Source organism: Aquila chrysaetos, chromosome 5, assembly GCF_900496995.4.
Source record: "Aquila chrysaetos chrysaetos chromosome 5, bAquChr1.4, whole genome shotgun sequence".
Taxonomy (NCBI): Eukaryota; Metazoa; Chordata; class Aves; order Accipitriformes; family Accipitridae; genus Aquila; species Aquila chrysaetos.
In genome coordinates, this window is record NC_044008.1 from 46,178,371 (window position 1) to 46,196,912 (window position 18,542).

General features: G+C 36.4%; 1 protein-coding gene across 11 annotated transcripts in view; it reads right to left on the minus strand.

The window, feature by feature from the left end:
• The window catches only part of TCF12 (transcription factor 12), a 175,984-nt gene that overhangs the window by 48,974 nt on the left and 108,468 nt on the right, over positions 1–18,542 (minus strand). For all 11 annotated transcript variants that reach the window (XM_030016097.2, XM_030016100.2, XM_030016095.2 and 8 more), the window contains 2 exons: positions 7,922–8,057; positions 4,761–4,813 (listed from right to left, as the gene is read on the minus strand). In XM_030016097.2, coding sequence (XP_029871957.1) covers positions 4,761–4,813; positions 7,922–8,057 — 189 coding nt within the window. The remainder of the gene's footprint in view (positions 1–4,760; positions 4,814–7,921; positions 8,058–18,542) is intronic.

The following is an 18,542-nucleotide window of genomic DNA, read 5'->3' on the forward strand; positions in this document are numbered from 1 at the left end:
AATAAAGGTCATGTTGAAAAAAGCTACAATAATCTATCCAGAAAACCAGGTCTTTTTCTTAATAAACATAAAATCTCAAAGAAACACTTTTACTTCGTTTGTAACATAATTTAGGGGTTGGATATTTTATATATTTGCTTTTTGTTCAAGCTCACAGATGAATACCGTGCTTAAAAAGGAGTATAGAGCAAGTCCCCAAAAACTTTATCCCTTGAATCAGGTGACAAAAGAGCAAGCATAAAGCAGAAGAAGGGAAGATGGGAGACTAAGTCACAAGGAAGAAATTCCAAGTTCTGTGTTGCATTATCCGTAAGGATTTATTTGCTCAGTCTTGGTATTTAAAATCACCTTCTAAAACACAGCACAGCATCAGAGGCAAGGGTCAGGCGAGTTACTGCTGTCTTTGAGAGTGTTAGATACTAAAGACAAGTGACAGTTGAACGTATCCCTTGACTGTGCAAGGCAATTCAGAACAGCTCTGAACAAACTAAATGCTGCTTTTTACATTTTGACACCATTTCTGGCCAGCGGGAACAAATCTTACTTACAAAAAAAAAAAAAAAAGTTGCACTAGAAAGTCAGTTAAACATAACCTCACAGTCAGTTAAATATCACATGAAGTATCTACCCAGGATGCCCCAAAGTTTTCATTCAGAGCCACAGACTTCATAAAAGTATTCCAAGGATATTGCTTTTCACCAGGCTACTTCAATACACATTGAACTTGCCAACGTTGAGGATAATTCTCTAAAGAAAGTCCACTCAGCGTAGTGAATGTTATATTATTTTTAATACAATCTAAACATAAAAGTCTCAAAAACTGGGTTTCAGATAAACATTCAGAGGACTGGATCCTTTCCACTCCACCATTTCAAATAATCTCCTTTTACCCTTTGGGAGGGATGGAGGAAGGAGGGAGCACAGAAGGGAGTAAGATCTATTCTTTTTCTTCTGGTATGATTGGTATCTTTATGAGACAGATCTTGAAATATATTTCTCAAGCTCAGTCTTAAAAGACTAGCATGATACCAAAAAGAGAAGTGCCTTAAATGTTTGGGGGGTAGTTCTATGTGTGCAAACCAAGTTTTCTCTAGCTTTGCTTCATAAAGAATTCTTGCAATAAATTAGCACCCATAGACTCTACACATACTATAATGGGCAATATACGAGTAAGCCCTATAATCAAGCTATAAATTGTCTTAAATGTATTGAAATCTATCCCAGCTGAAACCAGGACAAACATAATGAGTTTGAATTTAGAAAGAGGTCTTGGTATTACAAAATATTAATTTGACGATCTCTTATTAAATAAGTGGCAGTCTAAAGTTTAATATTAACTGATAGTTTCAGGTACCGTGGAAAGTCTAAAATACTCAAAATAGTTATTAGAAATGGCACTACATAGAAAACAATCAGATATTTGTGCCTGTGTGTCACAGCTGATTTTCTGTAACAAAAATCAACAGACATGATGTATCTCAGCTTATTTCTCTGATGTGAGACTAATTAAATGGCAAAAGAATGATGATATTCACATTGTTTTTCTTAGAATTATGACCCCATGATCGCTACTGATTATGGTATTAATCATAAATATTAATTTGAAATATTTTCTGCGTACACGTGTAAACGGTATGTTTCTGCTCATAGCCCATCCATAATTAGATGGCAATCTCCCTGTGCATTTCCAAGTGAGCCTTACTTCTCTTTCTTCTCCCTCTGTGCACTGAACAGCTCTTCCTAACTCAGCCCTGCCGATTAGTTACAACTGGTTTCAAGTCACATGGTGTTATTAGTTTCTTGGCTTAGTTAAAGTAACTCCTACAACCAGAAAAATTCTCAGAAATACAAGAGTTTTGAATCTCTGAAGATAATGTCACTCACTGAACAGTATTCCCGCCCCCCCCCCACTATAATATAAACAGCACATCACAATCTTTCTGTTCACTCAAGCCTGGCTTGAGCCAACAGTGAGAAAAAATAAACCACTGATTTTATAGTTGCTATCCTCCCCATGAGGCTTTAAATTTAATCGTTGTAGTTTAACATAAATGCTTGCATGTCAACATTCAAAATGTTTTGGGCAATGACTCACCACTTAGCAAATTACAATGGGAAAACTTAAAAATGCATTTGCCTGGTGCATTTCATTTTTACAGTAAAAGGACAAGTTCAGATTGACTTGCATTCCAGAAAGTAACTAAACAATTCATTAGCACTTTTCTCTGTAACTATTTTTACTTCAGGCCCTGATAAGAACACATGAAGAAAGATAAACCTCAAAGCAAGCCATTTCAGAAAATACCATACAAATCCAAGAGAGAAAGAAACAAGCTGAAGGAAGATTTTTTTTAAGAAAATCATTATTTCTTAAAAGATTGTTACTAAATTACAGTTATCTAGGAAATTAAATTACTGTTGAGTATCCATTGACATGGTAACCCTATACTAACACAAAAAGATTGCAGAAAACAATCTTTTAGAAACTGAAAAATTAAAAAATACACATTTGTATAACAACACTAAGTATCATCTTTCTTTTGACTTCCCCTATTAAAATTAAAGTTCTCTGCACTACCTATGGGCTAAATCAATCTTCATCTTTCCCACAATACATTCTGACTTCTTACCAAGGTATATTTAAAATAAAGACAACACTTACATAATTATCTACTCAATCTAAATTTCCTATGATGCTCAGTGAAATTTAGTTTGTGTCATCTTCCAAATACATATCAACTAATTTTTTTTTAAATGTCATTTTACTTCAAGGCTCTATTCAGCACCAAAAGCATTGATATACAGAAAAACAGTACTTAAAAACTGCAGCATCGCAATAATTGATTATTCACAGTAACTGCACTTTATTGTGCAGATTGGTACAATGTTAATACAAATAAAATTTATCAGCATTGTTTTGTCTCCACTATTCTCACAGAAGAAGAATTAAGTGAAAACCATTTGAAAAATACTGCTTCTTAAAATTAAAGCCTGGTAAGAGAAGTAAGAGAAATTTTTCATTCGCTAAAATGATCTCTTTACCTGGCTGATGGTACTAAATACTAAACATGTAATGTAAGCTTTATTACTCGCCTAGAATTACAGTAATAAATTACATGAAAATTGCACTGCTATGTGTTTTAGCTTCTCTGACATTTTAAATATATTTTTGTTAATCTAGCAGAAATCATCTGCTAGACTGTAAAGCCACCCTACATAACACGCAACTGTTAAAATGTAAATTGCCAAACTATTTTTAGCTGCTGCTGAAGGAAAAAAAAAAGAAAAAAAAGGAAAAAAAAAAAAGGATGGGGGGGGGGGGGGGGGGGGGGGGAGGAGGAAAGGAAGAAGAAGAATATTCCTGGCCTCGGGAATAATGATTTGAGGCATTGTGTTCATTTTGTTTATCAAGCAGCTATTCAGCCTCTAGTGGGGCCCAAGTGCTTATGCAAGCAAAAGCTTTTAAGAGTGCCTGCAGCTGCAATCCTGGCTTCCAGGTAGGCTGCAGGTTCAGAGCACAGCTGCCCCAGGCTATCTATACTATCTCAGCTCCATCTGGAAGTACAGTTAAAACGGGATTTCAGATCCTGGTTTCTGTATATATCACCGTGAGCAGGGGGAGGGAGAAGGGAAAGAGAAGGAGGAGAGAACAGGGGAGATGCAAGGACTAGAAGACACCATCCATACTTCAGACTCAATACAAAATAAAAAGATCAGACCCATTTTGCTCCCACTATATTACTGTTGCCGGTGCAGTATGTTCCATTCAGCCTATCCGTCTTTGAGTTATGACTCATCCAAGTGCACCTGCGCCCATGTGTTAAGTACTGCCAAATAAAAGCCCAACATCCATTTACACAACAAAGAGATGTACCCCGCAAGGCAGCGGAGCTTCACCCTCCCCTCCTGTTTGTTCTGAGCAGGGGAAAAAATCATTCTGTCCTTCACTTCACTGGGGATTTTTCACTTCACGTGGATTTTTAAATGCAGATTCATTTATAAACAATTTTCTTCCTTTTAAGAATAAAGCATATTTAATACCACAAAACACCCCTATAGCATTAGATTATCACAGCCATTAATGATTTTTCCACCAAAACCCTTCCAACCTTTTTCATCAAAGCCCTTTATTCTCAAAGGATAAATTTTCAAGCAAAGAGGGATCAACAAACTAGTTGCTTGAAAGCTTTCCTGATGCTAGGCTGAAGTTAGGAAAGGCTTAATGAAGGCTTTAAAATCCACCAGGGCTTCACAATGAACATCTGACTCGGTGATTTATGCATATTAATAACCTCAGTCCTACTGAGGCAAGCTGAGCTGTACATGTCCTCCGAATCTTAATGTCTTCAGCTCCACTGGGATTATTACAAATGTAAATTTCTAAGATTCTCAGCTATTAATCTCTGTCTGTCCTCCTGTTCAGCAACATAATGACTAATTAAACATCAAAAGACCTGTACAGGAGATCTTCTTTGACAGCTCCTGGCCCAGCTCTCTTCCCAAGAGAGGAATTCAAATGACAGGGACAAGTGGGTAGGAGCATATGAGCAAGCTACAAATCACCGCTATGAAATCTAAAAATTCCACATCAAATGTGTATTTAGTCCGCCAGAACCACTCCCAATTATCTAGCCTAGCTGTTCATGTCCAGCAGATAGAATTCCTAATGCTAAAGTTAAGTACTTTGTATGTATGTCAGGTAAAGAGAGCGCAATTTGAGCCCAATTTGTTTACTACAAGTAAAAAAATGTAGTACTTACAGAAGAAGGCAAACCAGGGGGCACCTTTCTTACTTTCTTTGTCTGTAGAGGATCTGTACACAGAAAAACAACATTTCATCAAGTATCTACATTACAGATGAGAAAGAATAAACAGCTAAGCTATACAGTTTTTTCTTTCCACAATTGATTTCTTATTTTCCAGTTTCATGCATTTTCTATTCTGTGCCAATGAAATTTGTTTTTCACATCAACAGAAGAATGTAACATACTGATGTTCTTCTCTAAAATAAAGCTTTGCTAAATAATTACTTTCAATTCTTTCCATGAGGAAAGCAGTCATTCCTAGGAACGCTAACACTGAAGGGTACAGGGATGCCCCTACACACTTCCTAAGAAACAAAGTAAAATTTTGAGGTATCTAAGGAGGAAAATGGAACTGATTAGTGAGAGAAACGCTATCCCTTTCTACGCTTCAGAGTAAAGACAGAACTATCAAAAAGGAATTCGTGACAAAGTATGATTTATACTCTAAAAATACTAACACGATGTAAATTTCTAGAGCTTTTAGACCATGGCAAGGTTGTAAATAAACAGCAAATCTAATGACCTAATTACTTAAGTAATAAAGGGAATATAACTCAAATTTGCATGTAATAGTAAAGTTGGAAGTATGATATGTGCTTCCTTCTACCAATATTTATTTTAACATCACAATAGTACCCAGCAATTTCACTACCTAAATCAAGAACCTGAACCAGTTTAGTCAGCTGCTAATAAAATTAATCTGAATGGTATACACTTAAATTAGAAGTTAACTGATGTTCTGAAGATGAGTATCTGGTAAGATTACCAGTTCTACAGTTGACCAATTGAGTCTTCAATTAAAATACAAAATTCCTATTACTCTATTTTAATTCAGAACATTTAATCACTATTTTATTGTACGGTATGACAAGATAAAGGCGAGATAAGGTGAGAATATCTGCTGGATATCTTTACTCTGATCATTCCCCATAGGGCATGTTTGATAAGAAAGTAAAAGGACTTCTCAAGAGATATTTACACTGCACTCAAGGCGTCACCTGGAAGGGAACACTTGTTGGTGGTTTCAGTGAACTTCAGTAGCAATTTTAAAGAGTGTTTGTTAAAATCCTGGTCAGGCAATGCCTTCTCAGGGATAAAATAGCCATAATTCCACTTTGCTTTAAATTCTCAGGCAGCAGTTTTGTAACATTTAAGTAGTCCATAAAAAAAAAAAGTAAACATACTTTCTCAAGTGATTGGAAACATGACTCGAGATAAAAGTGCACTTCCTTTTCCTGGCATTTCTGGAAAAACATTTCCATAAATTTCTAACCACCACCTGCCATGTCCCAGGTTACAGTTCCCCAGATTCAGACATGACAGAAAGAGGAATATCACACTGTTAACAGTTTGAACGGGTCTATATCCCTTGAGCTTCTCTTTCAAAGAATAAAATAAATAGGACTACTACTCTGAAAACACCACACAGCTTCATTTTGTTTGATTTAATAATATCTGGAACTTACCAAACTATCTAGATTGCACAAGAAACTAACTTAATCATATATTCAAGTATATAATAAAAATCAGACAGTCTCATTTAGGACTCTCCCTCAATGACTGCTTCATACCATAACCTTTCTGCCCACGTCAGTATCACACTCTGTCCAGCACTCGAAGTCATGCTCTAACAGCCACCATTACTCAAAACCACAGCAGGTTACTATTACAGTAGTTTCTCACTAAAACCGATTCAATGGGGGCTAAAACTTAACGACAACAACAACAACAACTTAAAATAACTATTTTAAAACCCAACTCTTTTCTATTAAAGTTCAAACAGCCTTCCAAGCAGCAAACAATTTCACTGAACTTTCCTCATCCTGTTCCTCTCCTGAAACAGATCTGAAGACTGCTGTGTTTGTTTCTCATATTCTGAGGAAAATGAATACTTTCAAATACATCTGTAAAGAATGACAACCACAGATTGAACAGCGGTTGTCTTCACAACAGGTTAAAAAGTTACACAAAAATGGTATTCTAAAAGGCATACATACGTATACACACACACACATATACATAGGTTAAAGTTCCAAAGCCATATTTTTATAATTAAAGATTTAAAAAACAATTTCAAGCATGTTCAGGACTATTTTCATACCCAATGAGTTTGCAGTTCTAGTTAATACTAAAGTTACTTCAAGAAACAATTTGCATTTGATGAAGTATTATTTTGGGTAAAGTATGGTTTAAGTTATATGATTCCAACAAACAAGATTTTATTATGGAATTGAAGTGCTATACAGAATGAGGGGCATTAAAAACCCAAACATTTAACTAGAATAATCCTAATGACATAACATGCTAACATTGAAACACGGTAGCTTTTAAACTAGAATATCAGGTTACAGTCCCTCTTTTTATACCAAAAAGATTTTTTTAAAACTTGCACACCAATTATTCGCGACAGTCTTACAGCAGAAATGATAGAACAGCTGGCTCATTCTTGATTCCCTAATTCAATAGAAAGTCTTCAGAGCTATGAAATATTACCACTGACTATGACCGAGTACTAAAATTCCATTTATCTCTAAGCATCTCCAGAATAAAATATTAATACTGTCATAGGATTATAATAATTTTTAAGCAAGTTCCTGCCTGCATATTTTGCAAGGTAGTTTGATTTTAGGATAAACTACTAGTCTCCAATTGCTAAGAACTTTAAAGGCATGTTGAACCAATTACAATGAACTATGTATTGCCCTGAATAAAGTTACTTTTAGCATATAAAAGGATAATTGTTTCCCCTTTGTGTCTTTCCCCTACTAAATAATGGTAATGACCTCAAGGTCAGGCATTTCCAGGAGTTAATGATGGCATGGGTTAAGGGCACTCAGCTGGTCATCAGCTCTTATCCATCTGTCATTATTGCTTTTGCAATTAAGAGCTTTATTGGAGTTTCTTGTTTGTTTTATAAGCAATACTGACCAGTGTTGAATCCAAACTAGCATCTCAGAGAAAATGTTAATAATTCCAGTTTATCTCTTACATAGCAGTTTGCTGTAATTTGAATTGCTCAGTACAGAGCAATCTCCAATATATAAAAAGAACTGTCAAAGAAAAGTCTGCAGAAATGCATGATGAGCAAAAGTTTAAAAACTGTCTATATTACTCACCAAGAGCTGGTGAGTCATGAAGTGGTCTTCGGCGTTGATTTGTACCAGAAAACGAGTAGTAAGGTGTTCCAGGTTTTCCTGAGGATGACAGCTGACCTGGACTTCCAAGCCCCATATCTGACCGAAGCAGACTAGACTGCAAAACACACAGAGAAAAGTAAAATTAAGCTCTGTCATAACTCAGCTGTTAATATACCAGGCTAACAAACTATTAACCACACATACTGCTCTTGGCATTTATAGGAATTTACTGGGCTTTCAGTGAAGGTCTTAGAGTTCAAAAAAAAAATGTTGACTTTTTAAAATGAGTATTCAGAGAATATACTATAGCATAATTCAGAAAGGCAGAGCAAGTTTGGCTGCGAGCCTCCAAAAAAACATAACCATTTCAGCTTAAAACATCTGAAAGAATCAATTCTTACTTAAATTCTAAACAAAAAAAACATAATACTTTTGTTTAGTTTGCAATGCAACACCTCTTCTATTACACAATATAAACATAACTGATAAAAACTGCTAAGAGTTTATAGTATGACATTAGGTTTTAGCACATACTTAGAAATCCAGAATTACATTACATTCATAAAAGCATGGAATAATTGTCCAAAAGAATCAAATGCAGACAAAAGTGATAACAGATTAGATTAATGCACAGAACAGAAAAAATTATGACATTTTAAAAACTTCAAACCAACAATGTAGTTGAACCCTACCCTTTTTGTTCCCTTCTCATGCAGTAAATACAAAAACATTCTAAACACTTTGCAAGTGCATTATATATTGTTTGGCCTCACATTATTTAGATTTCTTCTGTGAAACTGAAACGAATGTTGGTGATTTATGAGAATATAGCTTTTCCATGGTTGATACTATACTTAGCCTGGTTTTAGTCTGAAAATCCCCAGACTTAGAGTGAAACTCACAGAACTGTTTGTACAGAAAACATAATGCTACCAGGCAGTAAAAACACATTCACTGCCGCTTCACTCCTGGCTGTTGCATACAGCTTTCCTCATACAGGAGCACCCACTCTGTGTAAAACATAGCTAAAGACACTTTGCTTTTAATATTTGCAAAATCAGTGGTTTAGGGTCACCATGGAACCAGTAGCCTTCAGAAACAAGTGATTTGATTTCTTCATACTTGGTCATTACGTAGTGCAGTCTACCCATTATAAAGGGGGTAAAGCATGGCTGTCAGATGGCAGGACAACAGTTATGCTTTGCCTACATTCAAACTGTGCTAACATTTCAATTGTCAGACGATGCTAAAACAAAAACTGCTGATGGGATTAACTTTTATACCAAAAAGAATTCAAGGTACCACCTAGCTAGAATTTCTCCTTCAGCCCCACTGCTCCCAAGCCAACTTTCCTCCTCCCCTCAGACCGCTCTCAACAAAGTTCACGCGCACCCATGGGTTCCAGAGATGATCAAAAAAGCACACTTGCAGACTGGATCATGGCAGGAACTGCTCTAGCGCTGTTGCCTTCTAGGACTACAGCAGCCGACCAGAATATGTGCAGAGGCCACTGGTCCTGCCTCTCCTCACCTTTCCTTCTAAGGCCTGAATACCCTCATTCATAAACAATTTTTTTTTTTTTTTTTTTGGATACTGTAGATCATTCAAGCTGGTTCGTTTGGTGTGATGACTTGTGAAAGGTGAGGCTAACTCACATGGCTCTCAGTAAGGTACTAAATCCCTTCTAACTTGCAATGCACTGGGATTAGCAGAAAATCCAGAGTTCATATAAAAAAAAATATTTCTTACAAATCTATCACACGGTTTGAAGAACAAAGTTAATGACGATTAAAAACGTTAAGGCATAAAAATAAAGTTTCCTATCAACTCAATTTCTTCATTCTTATTCTTACAATAAAATAGTATTTAAATCAGAATTGTTAATATAAAACTCATATTGAAATGAGACACCCTTATAAGGAGTGAGGTGATCTTTAAACAAAGTATACAGAAAAATACGGGGGGGGGCGGGGGGATAATCTGTTTATAGACTGTTTCAAGATTTCCTAATTCTGCCTTTGACAAACAGTTAAGAGTTTATTGTTCTGCAAAAAACATTATGATTATCAGAATATCTGGCTTACATAGTATAAGTCTGAATTTAGCAAAGATGCTATTCTAAACATTTATTAGAGTTTTAGTGGTGAACACTGTGCAGGAAACCTGGGCAATGTTTTGTGAAAAGCAGTTCCTCCAAACCAACACTGTCCAAAAGAAGAAATTAAACCAATTCTGCACTTGGCCCGAGACTTGACCTTCAGCCCAAGAATACCCAGGACTGATGGAAAACTTCTAAGGAAAACTTCTTTACACAGCCCATGGGGAAGGGGAGGAAGTATTGTGATAGTTGTCACTTCAAGTAGCTGAAGCAAGGTCCCACTCACAGAATCCCAGAACTGCTGAGGCTGGCAGGGACCTCTGGAGGTCATCTAGCCCAGCCCCTGCTCGCTCAGAGCAGCTGTCAAACATAATTAGTAACTACATCCCATTCATGTTAAAGACAACCCTCCCCGCTCCCCCCCAGCATCTTCTGACCATTGGCAGTGATTTTGGAAATGCAACGGGAGCCATACAGACACCTCCAAAAAAAGGGGTGGGAGGGTTCTTAGTCCCTCTGTTCCTCTATTCATTAAGGGGGAAGGGAGACAAGATGACAAAAAAAAACCACCCCAAAACACAAACAAAACAAAAACAAACAAAAAAACCCCAACAAAACCAAACACCCCCACAAACCAACCAGTGAAAACTCTTAAATTCACTTCTACCAAGCCATTCCAAAAGGCATGTGTCTCTATCTTTTCCAGACTTAACTTCCAACCTTTACGTCATGACATTTACCACTCTTGCTTTTGTCCTAAGCATTCCAGTTCTTGACATTTTCACTGGACCCTGAATTTCAAAGCAGTGTGGCTACTACAACAACATAAAGTAAGTGTATAAGTAATATAATACATACCCAGTATGTACACACCCAAGCTATGCAACACACTCTAAAGAAGTTTCCTGATCTAGATCGTGTTTGGGTAAGAATTCTTTATTTTTAAAGAAAGGGGGGGAACCCACCAAAAACCCCACAAACCTCTTCCACCATTCCCACAATTGAATGAAGCATCTGTTTAAAATTTTATAATTGTTCCTCAGTCTCCCAAAAGAAAATAAAAATAGATGTCATTAGTTCAGCTTATTGATTTTTCTGCCTGTCTGAACCAATTGAGAAGCAATATTGATTAGGACTGATCCTTTCCTCAGGGCACCTGATAAAGAAAGGAATACAAAAATACCACTGAGGATAGCAAAAAACCTTTGTATTATCAGCACCAAGCTCCTCCTGACTAAGTGCCCGAGGTCCCTGCACAGAGGCAGATCGCTTACATACATAGTTTGCAGCATTCTCCACAGAGAACGTTCACGCTCACTCCGAACCTCATCTGCCAAGCACGGATCCAATTACTAAAGAATAATCAATGACCGGCTATTCTCCTGAATGCTACTGAGTCCTGCCTGCATTACCATTATAAATAAACAGGCATCACCCTTAAAAATTTGCCTCTTTGGATTTTATAAGGCATATTTCCAGCTTCAAAATAAACAAGAATTTATTTAAAGCAGTATTTTCCCTAAGGAATGTGTGTTCAATAATCAGCCTTAAAAAAAAAAAGGGGGGGGGGGGGGGGATAAAAGGCTTTTATTACAATCAACTAAGAACACAGCAAGCCTGATTCCAAAGAGAACAGAGAAAGAGGTAAACATGACTGCTTAACTTTTCTAATTTATCCCTTTCAGCAAAACCAAGAAACAGTTTTGACAGCCTCAGGGGAAATGACATGGCCTTACCCCAAAAATAAAGGCTTTTACAAGGGCCACTATGTAGACAAATGCTTTAAAAGGGTAATTTTCCTAAGAAGTATTACCATAAAAATGAAATGCAGGGGAGTCATCCATTCAAACATCACAAGGGTGAGGTGAGGGGGAAAAAGAATCATATCTACATGGAGGGTGTGGTGGTGGTGTATTTATGCACCTTTGTCACAGAAAACAAGTAACTTCGTATTGCAGCTGCACTTACGTGCACGCAAAGTTAGCTTCCATTCAACCTAACAAGCTAATCAACCATTTACTTATATCAAAATGGTATGAGATAAAAAAAGCTCCTTACTCAACATATTTTAAAATGTTTTTTTAAAATTGATTCTTTCAAAGAATTTGAGCATAAAAGTAAGAAAAAGTTTGACTACTATGGAAGTTTTCTCTTCCTCAGCCCAACTCCACCCATCTTCGGAATCCCAAAGATACCACTTGATGCCAAAATACTGCTCTGCCTTCAATGAACTTCTAGGACACCAGTCAGCAGAATTCTAACATGTTGGTAAACGCTTCTTTGATTTTCTTACTTTGATATAAAAAAAGAAACGTGGACAAGTAAAGGCCTACAGATGTCGTTATGTAATATTCCTTGCAGCTCTCCAGCATTTAGGCTATAGGTAGATAGGAAAGCCAAGCTATCCTGCAAAATACACAAACATTTTTAACAAACAGACTCCATACACTACACTATCATATATAAGGTTTTACCTTTCCAAAAATGTATTTGGTTAGGTAGTTAGCCTTGTCCTTCTTTGTCTAAATATCATTCACATCCGTTTTTTTAAATGCAAACATATTAGCAAACGCTTCAAGAACTCAGATTTTTCTAGTGTAGCCATAGCCAAATTATGTAATAGTTTCATCCAAATACAACTGTGTGCCTTTACATAATTCATTTTTATTTTCTATCAAAAGAATAATATTGTTGAGAATAAATGCATTAGCCCATTATATGCAACTGATTATGACAGGACCATTGTGCTGGCATAATAAAGGGAGGCTGCTTTGGCAGTGAAACAAGAACTGCAACTTACCAACCGCAAACTTAGATCTTGAAACTGCCCCCCCCATCCCCAAATTAGTCAACTAGATTTTATTTTTCCTAGCTTTTTTGCATTAGCTTCCTTTCCAAAAAGTTTATGCTTTGAGTCCCAGTAGTCAGGCTGTCCCTATTTAAGGGAGGAAAACAGTATAAATTAAAAAAAAAAAAACAAAAAAAAAACCCAAAAAAACCCTTGAGTGTTTAGCTAAAATTTGTGAGCTTAGATACATTGTTTTGTAAAAGTAAAGTAACACAAAAGCACTCATCTCAATGAAATCCCTCCATTATCCCACCACCCAGTCATAGACAAATTCACTTAGCATTTCTCTATTTCTCAGAATTACACAGAGCACGTAATAAGTGCATTCCTTGCCCTACTGTAAACTTGAAATGGTGGACTGAGTAGAGCAAAAGTTTCACGTACATGTCTTTTTATTCAGTGAGCCATGTGGGTGACTTAAAGCATGTATATAACATGTCTTAATACTTCACAACTTGCCTTATAGATAAACCTGACAATTTGCACGAACTAGTTTAAAAGAATGTAACAAAATGGAAAGTCAAACTCTGTTAAACTTGCAAAATCTCTCAGTTCAGTTGTGTATGTTTTTACTGTGCTTTCAAAGGAAAACCTAGCACAAAATTAAAACATTAACAAATAATTCCTCTGTGAGATACTAGTACAGTACAGAGGTTTGGGCTGCACAAACACCCCTCACCCGAGTTCCACGTCATGCAGTTTAAGCCAAAAATATAACCAAAATATGAAGTGTTAAATTTCACTTTACTCAAGTCTCCAATCTTTGGAAACTGTAATAAATATGCACTCTAAAATAGTAGCTGAATTTGGAAAAAACACTGACATATGATGTAAATCCATTTTAAATTTAAATTCAGAGATATGTTTGCAATTATCAGCATGTTGTTAAAGAATCTTATCCTGAGAATATCATCAAATAGTAATGTGAAATACAGTGTCACCATTTTGAGAACAAAGGGACCCTGAATGAGTAATCAATAGCAACTGGCAGAAAATGAGGCATTAATTATGATCCTCTCTAGTGTTTTGTCTCAAACAAGGTTTCATTAAATATATTGTGCTAACCTGTACATCTTCAAGCCATTACCAATAGATTTGATCAGATACATTTTTGGTCTGTTTCAGGAGAAGGAAAATATCAGAATTAAAAAAATCCAAAACAACATCTAAAGTGTTATATGATAAATGGAGCATTTTTTCCTTGATCAATTTAAAGGAAATCAGGGGTTGCTAATAAAACATCTCAGGAGAAGATCCTCTAACAACATGCTGATAATTGCAAACATATTCCTCATTTTAAAAAAATACTCAGATCTTATAATCTCAATGTAGTCTCTTGAAAATTTAATTATCATCTCCTATACCTAAAGTATCATGCAGGTTTGAGAAGATAATGACAGTCATCCATCAACTGCATCCTGCCAGTGTAATCAGGCTAATCTAGCTCACTGGAGTAAAAAACAGCTACCTAGGGTACTAAATACTGAAGTGATGCAATATCATAAACAAAATAACAGACATTTAGGTTTACTGTCTTCCCAATTAATGTTAACACTGAAAAATATCAAGGTATCAATATATTCTCTTTTTACACCAAAGCTTTTCTGGATCACCAAGAGCTGCTTATTCAATGTGTATACCTAAGCAGAATCTCTACTATGGATAATTCTGTTTATGTGTAAATATACTGAGACTGAGCATAGGGACAGAGGAGAGAGAAGGAAGAAGTTTATTCAGAATTCCATATAGGTATTTTTAAGCAGTGGGAGGAGTAAAGATTAAATGTGAAGGGAAGGAAACATTTTGTATTCCTTCTGCATCTAAATGCCTTTAAAGCACCCGATTAATACAAATATTTTGAATGACTCCCTTCTCTTTTGCAATAGTGGCCTCCCTGCACTGATACCGCATATTGGCAAGGCTACAAATTCTGTCTTACAGTTCTAAAAGCGGCACCCTGCTGATGTTGGTGTCCAATCCCCGAGGTTATGCTGGCTCAGCTTGTCTTCGCTCATCCCCCCGGGCAAGGTATTTTTTCATTGCTGACTGAATTCTAGGAAAGCATTACTAAGCATTGTGATTACAGGTCAGACTCCCCTCCCTTTGCCTTTGAATCTTTTCACTACATTATGAAAACAGTAGTTTGAACAGCTTCCTTACTGTGATTATTATACAAAAGCAGAAGGTTTGCGGAGAACTGGAAAATGTCAGAGAGAAGCAGCTGAGGGGTTATTCATCTACTTTTAAAATTTTTTGGTACCAGCCTTCCTGCTTTTCTCAATGATCACAAGATACGAGCATGAGAAGTCAACATTATAATAAAAGATTTTATGCTGAATCTTATTTACAGAAGTCAGGCTATAAAGGATATTATAAAGCTCAAACTATCCTTGCATCTGCTTCTCCCTCTGCATCTTCAGCAAAATGATTTCAAAAGATTTCAGACCATTAGTAGAATGTTGCATGTATATGGTATGAAAGCTGTGCATCTCCTCTTCCACACAACCAAGAGAAAAATCGCACTTGCTCTAAGCACCAAGTCAGAAAACATGTAACATAATGAATGAAAAACTATCATTAATAGAGCAACCAGATAATTGTTAGGACTTAACATGGAAGACCCATATGTTTTCACATATGATCAAGTGAAAGCTAAGTCCAATACTAGGGTGCTAGTAAATGGATAGACAAGTCTGGTAAGTATCTTAGGCTACAATCCCCGTCCCCTTAATAAATGTTATCCTTCTCTCCCTATATTTTCTATAGAAATCTGTGCCATCAGGAACACTATGATCTTGAAAAGCACTCCACAACACAACTGAAACCAATGCAAGTTGGATGGTTTAGTTCCATGGAAGAGGAATCAAAATGGCTCATCTGTCTTGTGCTTCTTTCCATCCACTGACTATCTGCTCCAGCTACAGTCTCTTCTAGCCCATCCCAGGCAGCAAATGCTAAGTAACAGGCTGCTTACACCACTCATCTTCCCCTTCCCAATTCTACTCAAGGCCTCTATTCATCTTAAAAGCAGTTATCTGTGCAGATGCAAAGTTTGGGAAGGGACTTCATCTCCCTGTGAAGTAAGAAAGGAAGGCAAAATGGTGGCTCAACATGCTAGAGTAGTTACAGACAAACAGAATAAATACTTCAAGAAAATCCAAAGGGCAATCCAGCACATTCAAACAGACAGGTATGGCTGGGAGAAGAGAATTGAGCTGATCTTTTCCCCATCCTCCATTTATACCATAAATTTGTAATTGCAGAGCACCCAGCTCTGAGGCAGTAAGATTAGCTGGAGACCAACAGTAATTGGCCAAAGAAATTTTATCTGCACTCCATGGTGTAACATGCTTTTTACTTCCTTATGCAGCAATGTGTAAGATACTATATATATATTGATTTACAGGATATTTATTACCTTAAATACAATCAAACACAATCAAAAATTAAAAGGAGGCAAGAAAATTTGCCAATCCTAAATAATGTGAGAAAGAGAAGGGCAAAGACAAGTAACAGTTTGTCTGCTTAAGACATTCAAAATGATTCTTTGCAGGGCTGCTCCCCTTTTATAAATAGCATCCCTCCCCTAACTATAACTAATTCCTAACACCTGCTACCCACTTCATTCTGGGGGGATGTCTTCCCTGATTAACTTCAGGTGGTCACCTCCAGCTCTGGAAAGAGAAATCTAGCCTGTGCCCAGTACATTTTTACTTTCTAAAAAGGTTCTGCAGGCTCCTTATCTGCTGAGACAGGATATATTTTCCCAATAGCACAGTAAGTAATTCACTTCTAATAAATCATAATCAAGAGAAAGTTAATATTGCTTGCTTTTACTTGAGAAGTAAAATGAAGCAAAATAAAATCAAGTTTGGACATTCCATCTGCCCTTAAACTATGTATCCCCCTCCCGATTCCAACCTTTTAAGATGGTATCAGCTGGCAGAATCCAGTCAGCTGCTTCAGTTAACATTGTGTCACCCTTTCCTTCAGAAGCTGTGTTTCTTAGAGATTGATAGCTCAGCTGTAAAAATCTGCTTTGGGGAGACACCTGATATCAAAGGTGTCAGAGAAAAGGAGATTAAAAAGAGAAAATTTACAAAATAAAATCAGTTTGTCAGCTTTAAAGTTATATTGGTATTAAAAACCCCACAGATGTATAAGCCTTAAAATTTTGTGTACTTCCATAACTCAGTATTACTTGGATTTAAATAGACATTATGTTCTGTACACTGTTTCTAAAACTATGTGAGGAAGGAAGAAAAGCAACTGGTGCCACTGCTTGTAGTCTTTTCTAAGGCCCCACAGATAAGAAAGGTCCAGAATATCATGTATTTTTCTGCCTCATTGGAAAGATCCATCTAAAGCATCTTCAAACATACTGCCAGCAGTGAGCAGGAAGAGCTTTCTAGTTGCTGTTGAATAGATACAGTAGTTTAACAAAAAAACAAAACCCTAAACTTGTGGGTCCATAGCTGATGCAATCTGACATCTTTTATTAGCACCAAAGTAAATTCTAAATTTTTTTTTAAAGTACAAAATGGTAGCCCCTCTATAGCACCTATGCTTTTTTATAATTACGCTGTTTAAAGTAAGCATATTTTTTCCTTATTGTACACAATTATATTGAAGTGTATATTCTCTCTATATATGGTTTTTGTTTTTTTTTTTTTTGTTTTTTTTTAAAGATCTAATTTATAAACCTGGAAGTCTTAAAAAAAACCCAAACAAACCAACCCCCCCCCCCCCCCCCCCCAAACCAAACAACCAAACAAAAAAACAAACCTGAAGGGATCTGAGCCACACTAGCTACAAGGTTTAGCCTAACATTCTCCAGAGAGAATTATCCAGACTTTAGCATCCCTTTTGCCACAATATTACTTCCTCTGTCTACCACCTAGGTGTGGTCTAAATATGCCTATTTCCAATTATTCCTGAGACAAGCTATTTACATTTTTCTATTAATTTAAACCTTTTCATTAGTCCCCACTCCTCCCCTTTTTTAAAAAAATATTTCAATAACAGTACAATATCATAGGAGCAGATGGCACATCCTCAACACAGAATAACTGTCTAATCATTTCTCTCAAGGAAGCCAAGCATGGATAGAAGTCTTAGAGACAAGCAATAAAAAAAGTTTCGGGGTATGAACAGAATTCCTACAGGAAGAAACGAAAACTGCAGAACTCTGAATGTGTGCAAGAGTGCTTGCATATGCAAACTTCAGACATACATCAGGTTACCCAAGAAGAAAGTATGAAGTACTCACTGGCCCTGCAAAGAAACACTTAATACATATGTTCAACACAGTTGTCCATTACTTCTTTCATCTTCCAGCAAGACATCTAGTGCTCACTATTCTTTGACATATAATGCCACAATAAAGCATGTTAGTAGTGGTCTAAAACAATAGCCCTTGTAATGAATTGTTAAAAACTTAGCAAAGCATCCTAGGAGCAACTGCAGAGACATACTGCCATGCTGCTATTCAGGGGCTATAACTGCAGACCAAGAAAGACTTGTTTGGAAGCATTTATAAACATTTAAAGAACAACCATGTTTTAAAATGAGATGTGCTACAAATACCCTTTTCTTCTTTGACTCACACATTTTAAGTAACATCTCAGCTGTCAGATACCACTAAAACTACTCTA